The 9995-nt window shown below is 48.0% G+C and overlaps 1 protein-coding gene across 1 annotated transcript in view; it reads left to right on the top strand.

Moving 5' to 3' along the window:
- Positions 1-2230: 2230 nt before the first annotated feature.
- The window catches only part of LOC137379986 (protein SSUH2 homolog), an 84306-nt gene continuing 76541 nt past the window's right edge, over positions 2231-9995 (top strand). The window contains exon 1 of the mRNA XM_068051441.1: positions 2231-2344. Within this exon, the coding sequence (XP_067907542.1) occupies positions 2320-2344 (25 nt within the window). The 5' untranslated portion in view covers positions 2231-2319. The remainder of the gene's footprint in view (positions 2345-9995) is intronic.

Below are 9995 nucleotides of genomic sequence, written 5' to 3'. Positions count from 1 at the left end.
GGGTGAATGTGGAAAGGATGTTTCCCCTTGTGGGAGAATATAGAACTAAGGGTCACTGTTTAAAAATAAGGGGTCTCCCATTTAAGACAGAGATGAGGAGAAATTTTTTCTCTCAGAGGGTCGTGAGTCTTTGGAACTCTCTTCCTCAAAAGGCGGTGGAAACAGAGTCTTTGAATATTTTTAAGGCAACGGTAGATAGATTCTTGATAAGCAAGGGGGTGAAAGGTAATTGGGGGTAGGTGGAAATGTGGAGTAATCAGTTCAGCCGTGAACTTATTGAATGGCAGAGCAGGCTCGAGGGGCCGAGTGGCCTACTCCTGCTCCGAATTCCTATGTTCGTATGTACTGTTTCCTGTCACTCAGCCAATTTCATATCCATGCTGCCACTGTTCCCTTTATTCCATGGGCTCTAATTTTGCTGACAACCCAGTTATGTGGCACTTTATCAAATGCTTTTTGGAAGTCCATGTACACCACATCAAGCGTATTACCCTAATCAACCCTCTCTGTTACTTCATCAAAACAATCAATCCAGTAAGTTAAACATGATTTGCTCTTAACAAATTCATGCTGGCTTTCCTTATTTAATCCACAATTGTCTAAGTGACTTTAAACTTTGTCCTGAATTATCATTTCTACAAGTTTCCCACCACCGAGGTTAAACTGACTGGCGTGTAGTTGCTGGGCTTATCCTTACACCCCTTTTTGAATAAGGGTGTAACCCTTGCAATTCTCCAGTCCTCTGGCACTATCTAAGGAGGAGTGGAAGATTATGGCCAGTGCCTCTGTAATTTCCACCCTTAACCTCCCTCAGTATCCTTGGATGCATCTCATCTGGTCCTGGTGACTTATCAACTTTAAGTACAGCCAACCAATCTAATACTCCTCTTTATCAATTTTTAAACCCCATCCAGTGTCTCAACTACCTTTTTAACCATGACTTGGGCAGCATCTTCTTCCTTGGTAAAGACATTTAGTACCTGAGCCATGCCCTCTGCCTCCATGTGTAAATCCCTTTTTAGGTCCCTAATTGGCCCCACTCCTCCTTTTACCACCCTTTTACTATTTATGTGCCTATAGAAGACTTTTACATTCCATTTACATCCCGCCTCCTGGTAGGAGACACTTTGTTCTGTCCCCCATGGTGATCACACAATGGCCCAGGACATAGCTACTTCACACCTCTTTGTTTCAGAAGAACCCAATCAATTCTGGAATATTTTATGATTTGCGTAGGATGAGTGCAATTGACACCTCTTAGCTTTGAAGATTTTCCTTTGTCCCTGTCAGACAGTTTGAATATACAGAGGCCATGTCCTTTTCCTTCAGCAGCCATTTTGGAGCATATTGTCCACTTTTTAAAAAAAGACAAAGTCAGTGTTTTTAACTTTTCCCTTTTTGTCCACAACTTTTCATCATCGCACTTTTTGTACACATGACAGCTTTTTCACTTCCCCTCTGAAACTTTAATATCCAGCCTGGTTCTCAATTGTATTATCCACCTCTGTAACATCGCAGACTTTGTCCCTCTGTCATCAGATCTGTTGCTGAAACCTCATTCATGTCTTTGTTAACTATAGATTTGACTATTCCAATGCACTCCTGGTTGGCTTCCCACATTCTACCCTCCGTAAACTTGAGGTCATCCAAAACACTGTTACGTGCGTTATTACTTGCACCAGGTCCCATTCACCCATCACCCCTGTGCTCCATAACCTACATTGGCTCCTATTCAAGAAATGCCTGGATTTTTAAATTCTCATCCTTATTTTCAAATCCCTCAATGGCCTTACCCCTCACTATCTCTCTAATCTCCTCCAGCCCCAAGATATTTGCACTCGTCTAATTCTAACCTCTTGAACATACCTGATTTTAACTGCTACACCATTGGCAGCCATGCTTTTGGTTGCCTAGGCATTAAGATCTGTAATTCCTTCCCTGTTTCAGTGCTGTATCTCTAAACTAAACTAAACTAAACGTCTCTGCCTCTCTACCTCACTTTCCTCCTTTAAGACACTCCTTGAAACCTACCTCTTTGATCAAGCACCTGTCCTAATATCACCTTGGTGTATAATTTTGCTTTATAAAGCTGCTGTGAAGCACCTTGGGCGTTTTATTACAATAAAGGTGCTATATAAATATAAGCTGTTATTTAATAGAGATCTGCCCCTTTAATTATGGGTGTAACGTTGATTTTCTGTTATGCTGAAGGGGGAGTCGTTGAGTCATAGCTCAGTTGTGTTCAGAATCAACATTTTGTTCCTGATTGTTTCTTTGAGCAACCGTCATTTTCAACATGAACCTTTGAGCTGGCAAATTATGGATCCCCAACAAGCAGAACCATGTAAGTCAACTGCAGTTTATACTTGAGCGCACTGTCTGTTATCAGTGAAAAAGCATGTGTTATTGTTAGTTCTGTATGATCTACAGAGCCACTTGAGAACTCACTAACATCCCCCAACAAGGGGCCCCCAGTACCAAGGCTGAAGACCAGGCAACAGGCTTGTTCGGGCCTGAATAGTCAGATTAATGTGTGGATGCAGCAAATACTTCTCAATGCTCCAAATACTTCAGGTGCAAAGAAACAAGGTTCTTAATGTACCTCAAACACAAGGAGAAATATTCCTGAAGTGGGTTCAGTTAGAATTAAAATAGTTCACTTGGTATTGGAGCACCGTTTTTAGGTTTGAACAAGTGTCTCAGCTCCCAGTAAACAACTGTGGTAAGACGATGAATTGTGTTTTGAATTCCTGAATCTGCTTGTGTAGAGTGCCAACTTGGACTTTAACTCCTGGTTGCAGTTGGCGAGATTTTAACTCCTGAACCTCATTTGCAGGTTTCCGCCTGAAGGGTAGGGTTAGAATTGGGCATAAGTTTTCAAGCTGGGATCCCAGAAACCCAGTGGGTTCACAAGGTGGTCTGATTGTACAGCCTCTGCCATCAGATTTCTGCATTTTCTGTATTTGTTGAATGAATTAAAATTACCTCAGTTATTGTATTATAATTATTTTTTTTAATGATTTTGCATTAACATCACCGTTTTCCTTTGGATCATTAACACTGGAGTAAATGGGATGAATGGGCACTTTCTGTGCAGCAAATCTTTCTATGTTTTAAATTTTTGATTTCAGCGACTCTGGGCGAGAATCTGGTGGCGTAGATCACCCATCAAACTTCCACTGACTGAACATCGGTAGATTTTATAACGAACTTGCGATTTACTCCGCCAGGTTACTGCCCAAGTAGTGAAGTCAATAATTTATCCCACTGGAATTTAGGACAGTAGGTACCCTGAGAGTGTGTCAATATTTTTTCAGAGGTGGGGTGATGGTTTCCCCTGTCATGTGTCAGTATTTTTGGGGGGGGGGGAGGGCAAGGGGTGTCGCAAGGACTTTGTCAATATCTGTAGTGGGTCCCATACATGGAAAGGTTGAAAACCACTATTAGTGAGGCAGAGAATAAAGTAATAAAAGTAAAATACTGCAGATGCTGGAAATCTGAAATAAAAACAAGAAATGCTGGAAATACTCAGCAGGTCTGGCAGCATCTGTGGAGAGAGAAGCAGAGTTAACGTTTCAGGTCAGTGACCTTTCATCAGAGAATAAAGTAAGGTTTATGAAGTTTGTACAAAGAGACGGCAAGAAAGTCAGAGTTGTGATGTTATTTTCCATTCTTTTTTTGCTTCCCTCACAAAAAATTGTTGGTCAAACATTTTGTTTCACTCTTTGGACACGCTTTTTCATTAAGATGCCACTTTAAAAATATTACATCCGAGGTTACAATGGGCTAACCTTCCAACTCACCCTGATTTTGAGAGCAAAACCCTCAGGTTTCGTTGTTTGGTACACATTCCTTATTTTACTGGTGCATTGTGTATCAAACAGAATAATTGAAGATTTTGTGGCAAGGCCAAAGCTTCTAGGGGCCCATAGCAGCTGCTGAATGCCGGCAGATTAGGCTATGATGCACATCTTCAATACTTGGCTGTGTTTTCACTCTGATCAAATGCTGGAAAGTCCACAATCGAGACCATTTAAAGCAATCACGCTATTTAATGAAATCCAGAACAAGAGAGCACGATCTTAAAATTAAAGCTGGTCTATGTAGAAGTGAAAGCAGGAAGCAGTTCTTCATACAAAGTGTGGTGGAAATCTGGAACTCTTCCCCCACCCCAAGCCCCCTGCCCCTGCCCCAAAAGGCTGTGGATGCTATGTCAGTAAAAGTTTTCAGAACTTAGATTGACAGGTTTTTGTTGGCTAAGGGTAATAAGGGATATGGAGCAAAGGCAGGTAATTGGTATTGAGATGTAGGTTAGCCAAAACTTAACTGAATGGCTGAACAGGCTTGAGGGACTGAATGGCCTACTCTGTTCCTAATGTTCCTGAGGTGTGCAAGCTGTTTGCCAGCACTTTTAGTGAAGTGCAAAGTGGCAAATAAGGATATCTAGGAGCGAGCGCACTCAGTCACATGCTGAAGCTGCTCTTTTACTTTTATCTGTCATTGTTTATATAAGTGAGGAGGTTCCATTGCCTTAGGCCCTGAGGGTGTGTATGGTTTGTTTAATAGTTGTACGCAACAGCTGACATTGCTGCTGCCATGTATAGAATGTCGAAGTCCGCTGGGCACATGTGAAGCATTGAAGATGTGCAGATCCGTTTTTGAAAAACTGCGCTGTCCATCGGGCCACATTTCTCCACTCCACAATACTCCTATTCGAGTCCCACTAGAATCTGCCAGCTAGATCACAACGTCTGACAAAAAAACGAGTGGCATCCTGAATTGGGTGGGGGGGGGGGGCGGGGGAGGGGAATAGGGATGAATTGAGTGAGAAGGAAAAGAGTGTCAGTGTAAATGGAAGAATAGATCCTATGCAGCGGGTATGGTTTCCATGTCCTTCCTGCCTCTCCTTCCTCTCCCCTGCCCGCCGGATGCCCGGGGCTCCGCGCTTTCTACGGAGGGTGTTGCCCTTTATCATCACTGGGCCCAAAATCTGACAGTCATACCCCCATTGCCAGTTGCAGCCTTCCTTGTGCTCAGACAGCTCCCCAATTGTCCTTGGCAGCCTTGGCCCCGCTCTTCTGCCCTGGGATGCCGGAAGGGCGACTTCCGACTCCCCTGTCACCTGCGCAGTGCCAAGAGAACCTGTTTGTCAATGGTTGAATCCTCCTCTGCACCATTTAAACTTCTATGGGTCCGGGGTAATTCCCTGGCTCCCCATTCTGTACCCTCCTCCCTTCCCCTGGTCTACCCCAGACAGTGCACGTCGACTGTGAGCCTCCATAAAATTTCAACACTCCGCTATTATGTATTGCTGAAAATAGAGACCAATCAGAGTTCACTTGCCAACCAATCAGCACTCTCTTCTCATACTGTATAAGTTGTTGTTTTCCTTTACATTGGTTATTCTTGCGATTGTCCTGATGAGTGCAAGATGAAAAGCTTCAACAACATGTCTCCATTTTCAGCCATACTCAAGTTCTGTACTACTAAACGACTACTCCCCTCTTAACGAGCTCTTAACAAGCTCTTCAATCACTTAGTTGGCTCCAATAAGGGACCAGGCATGATCACGCCCCCACCCTGGTGAATACAGCCAGCACCGGGAATGGCATCAGTAAACTGGCACGCCAGCCAGCCAGTATTTTCAGCATAGTGTTTCCATGACTTACCACAGGGTACTGGGATGTGAGTGACTGGCTGAGAAACCCAACTTTCTCCAGTCTTGTCTCATAACCCTGATACCAGGGATCAGCCTGCTGGCTGTTCTCTGCACTTCCTCCAGCACCTGAATGTCTGATTCTTAACAACTAGAACTGCATATAGTATTTAGGTTATGGTTTTATTGGCAAACCAAGAGTGGTCTGACTATAAAGTTTGCTCGCTACTTCCTCTAACTCATTTGCCACAATTTTGGCACTGGAATTTAATATCCTTCTCGTTTTGTTGATTGCTGCTCTGCATTAGTTGGACGAGTTAACAATAAATCGATGAACTACTTCCCTTTCAGCTTCATTCTTAACTTTTTGTACACCATATCAGCATGGCATTGGTTAGGTGTGTGTGCATGTGGCCAGAAATGTGCAGGCTTGCTTTTGAAAAACAGCATTGGCAAACTTTGATATAGCTCCTCCAGAATTGTTTGCAAGAAATTTTAAAACTGATTACATGGCCGACAAATTAATTACTTGGCCAGCTACCTGCTCTCACTTCCCTTATAACCCAGGGTCTGGGTGCAGTGTGAGGGACCAGGGTATAGTTTGAGGGAATGGGGTGTTGTGTGAGGGATTGGGTACAGTGTGAGGGCCTGGGGTACAGTGTGAGGGAATTGGGTACAGTGTGATGAAATGGGGTACAGTGCAAGGGAATGTGGTACAGTGTGAGGGGCCGGGGTACAGAGTGAGGGAATGGGGTACAGTACGAGGGAATGGGGTACAGTGTGAGGAGCCGGGGTACAGAGAGAGGAAATGGGGTACAGTGTGAGGGAATGGGGTATAGTGTGAGGGAATGGGGTACAGTGTGAGGGGCCGGGGTACAGTGTGAGGGAATGGGGTACAGTGCGAGGGAATGGGGTACAGTGTGAGGGGCCGGGGTACAGTCCGAGGGAATGGGGTACAGTGTGAGGGGCCGAGGTACAGAGTGAGGGAATGGGGTACAGTGTAAGGGAATGGAGTACAGTGTGTGGGGCCGGGGTACAGTGTGATGAAATGGGGTACAGTGCAAGGGAATGTGGTACAGTGTGAGGGGCCGGGGTACAGAGTGAGGGAATGGGGTACAGTGTAATGGAATGGGGTACAGTGTGAGGGGCCGGGTACAGTGTGAGGGAATGGGGTACAGTGTAATGGAATGGGGTACAGTGTGAGGGGCCGGGGTACAGAGTGAGGGAATGGGGTACAGTGTAAGGGAATGGGGTACAGTGTGAGGGGCCGGGGTACAGTGTGAGGGAATGGGGTACAGTGTAATGGAATGGGGTACAGTGTGAGGGGCCGGGGTACAGAGAGAGGGAATGGGGTACAGTGTGAGGGGCCGGGGTACATTGTGAGGGAATGGGGTACAGTGTAATGGAATGGGGTACAGTGTGAGGGGCCGGGGTACAGAGTGAGGGAATGGGGTACAGTACGAGGGAATGGGGTACAGTGTGAGGGAATGGGGTACAGTGTGAGGGGCCGGGGTACAGAGAGAGGGAATGGGGTACAGTGTGAGGGAATGGGGTACAGTGTGAGGGAATGGGGTACAGTGCAAGGGAATGGGGTACAGTGTGAGGGGCCGGGGTACAGAGTGAGGGAATGGGGTACAGTGTGAGAGGCCGGGGTACAGAGTGAGGGAATGGGGTACAGTGTGAGGGGCAGGGATACAGAGTGAGGGAATGGGGTACAGTGTGAGGGAATGGGGTACAGTGTGAGGGGCCGGGGTACAGAGTGAGGGAATGGGGTACGGTGTAAGGGAATGGGGTACAGTGTGAGGGGCCGGGGTACAGAAAGAGGGAATGGGGTACAGTGTGAGGGAATGGGGTACAGTGTGAGGGAATGGGGTACAGTGCGAGGGGCTGGGGTACAGTGTGAGGGAATGGGGTACAGTGTGAGGGGCCGGGGTACAGAGAGAGGGAATGGGGTACAGTGTGAGGGAACGGGTACAGAGTGAGGGAATGGGGTACAGAGTGAGGGAATGGGGTACAGTGTGAGGGGCCGGGGTACAGAGTGAGGGAATGGGGTACAGTGTGAGGGGCCGGGGTACAGAGAGAGGGAATGGGGTACAGTGTGAGGGGCCGGGGTACAGAGTGAGGGAATGGAGTACAGTGTAAGGGAATGGGGTACAGTGTGAGGGAATGGGGTATAGTTTGGGGGGGTGAAGTACAGGCCGGAACTTTGCTCCCCCCGCAGGAACGGGCTGCAGGCGGAAGGGGAGTATAAAATGGGTGGGAGGTGGGGGATGATGTTCCCGTTGCTTTCCTGCCCCGCTGCAATTTTAAGAGCCAACTAATTGCCATTTAAGGGCCTCCTCCCATCACCGCTGGTATTTTACCAGCAACAGGCAGGCGGCTCAGCACCTCAGGAGAATGCCCAGTAAAACCTGGTGGCCTTCTTGCCCCACGGAGGACACCCACATGGCACAAGCCGCCCCTGCTGCAGTGCATTAACCCCCCCCCACAACACCTCAAACGAACCCCCCACCTTGCCGGGGCCCTGCCGATTGTCTCTGGCGAGGCCCTACATACTTACCTCAATTCTGGGGCCTCTTCCATTGCTGCTCCTCTCGCTGGGTACCGTACTAGCAGTGGCCACCGCTCCAGGTGGCGCTGCTAGGAGTGAAGAGCTGCGGCCGCTGATTGACTGGCAGCTCTTGAAGGCAGGATCTCCTGGCTCAGAGGAGCAGAAGTACCATCCGAGGCCAATTAAGGGCCTGGGCCACGTAAAATCATTGCAGGGCTTCCAAGCCAGGCGGAGACGAGCTTGGCCAGACTCTCTGGATGGTGGGTGGGGCCTCCGGCCAGACTTAAATTCACAGTGTGAGGGACCGGGCACGGTGTGAGAGAGCTGGGGTACATTGTGAGGGAACAGGACATAGGGTGAGTGTCTGGGTTATAATGTGAGGGAACTGGGTACATTGTGAGGTACTGGGGTATAGTGAGAGGGAACTGGGTATAGTGTGAGGGATCACAGTACAGTATGAGAGACTAGGTTACAGTATGAGGGACTAGGGTAAAGTCACATTAGGCATCACTTGTTCGGCTGGTCAATAACTTCCTGCCTCTTTCTACCAGGGACTGAAAGGAAATTTCTTGCAACATTACAAGGAGAAAAAGTGTAGATGTGAAATGGTTAAATGGATTAACATGCGTATCCGAAGGTCAGACTGGCACAAGGATTCAGAATGCCCCCGAAGTAGTGCCATGGGGCTGAATTTAATGGGCCCTGCCTGAGAGGAGTTTGGATGTGGGGGAGCCCACAGAATTATGACGGGAGCAGGGCGGATGGCCTGTTATCTCCCAATGCAATGCAATTTTGTCAGGGCGGGATGAGCCAAAGGGGGCCTGCTGACCCAGAGGCCAATTCAGGCTCTTAAGAGGCCTATGAATGGCCACTTAAGGGCCTCTTCCTGTCACTGCTGGGATTTAACCAGTAGCGGAGGGGCGAGTGGGCCCTCCAACAAGCGGGGAGGGCGCCTCATAAAACGAGGGGAACTCCCTGCAGGCCTGGTGCCCTCCTGTGTTGGCAATCTGTGGCCCACAAAGGGCCCCTACCGGGAAAGTTGGGACCTCCCTGAAACACCCTCCCCCGGCACTTAATGCCCACCCTACTCCCTCCCCCACAACCCCTCACCGGAGCCTGCCAGTCTGGCTCTGGCGACCGCGCCTTAGTCACCTTGGATCCAGGCTCCAGCGTGGGCCTAGGGCCAAGGCTTCCTGCAGTACTGGCAGTGGCCACTGCTCCCATTGGCGCTGCTGATACTGCTGAGCTGCTGGCCCTGTGAATAGCTGACAGTTGTTGGAGGTGGGATCCCCGTCTTAAAAGGTATGGGGATCCCAGCTCCAGGCTGTTAATTGGCCCGGCGCCAGAGAATAACTCTGGGGGGGCCTCCAGCTGACCGAGGGGAGATTGCCCCCGCCTTTTAGGCCTAGTGCCATGAGCTCCGCTTTGGGCACAATATTTACCCATTGTGTGCCAGCACTAAAATGGGCCATGGCATTTCAGACTCTTTTGTTGACATACTCCAGAAATTTCTCTTTTTTATTAAATCTCTGGAGAAACTGTCTCCAGACAGTTACATTATTCCCAATACATAATGGATCCAAATTTAGTTTCACCTGGTGCAGTTTCATGATGCTGCAGGTATCAGTTTTAAGTTTTCTCCACTCAGCAAAGAGGAAACCAAGATCGTTTACTCACTGAAGCTAACAAACACCTGGAGGCAATTTGAGAGTGTGAGGGACAGTGAGGCATCGAGAAGGTCGCAACTCTGCATTATCAACAGAGCAGAGGGCGAAAGTCAAGGTTTAG

This window comes from Heterodontus francisci, chromosome 19, assembly GCF_036365525.1.
Source record: "Heterodontus francisci isolate sHetFra1 chromosome 19, sHetFra1.hap1, whole genome shotgun sequence".
Taxonomy (NCBI): Eukaryota; Metazoa; Chordata; class Chondrichthyes; order Heterodontiformes; family Heterodontidae; genus Heterodontus; species Heterodontus francisci.
The sequence above is the reverse complement of the archived record's forward strand: the minus strand, read 5'-3'. Positions and strand labels throughout refer to the sequence as shown.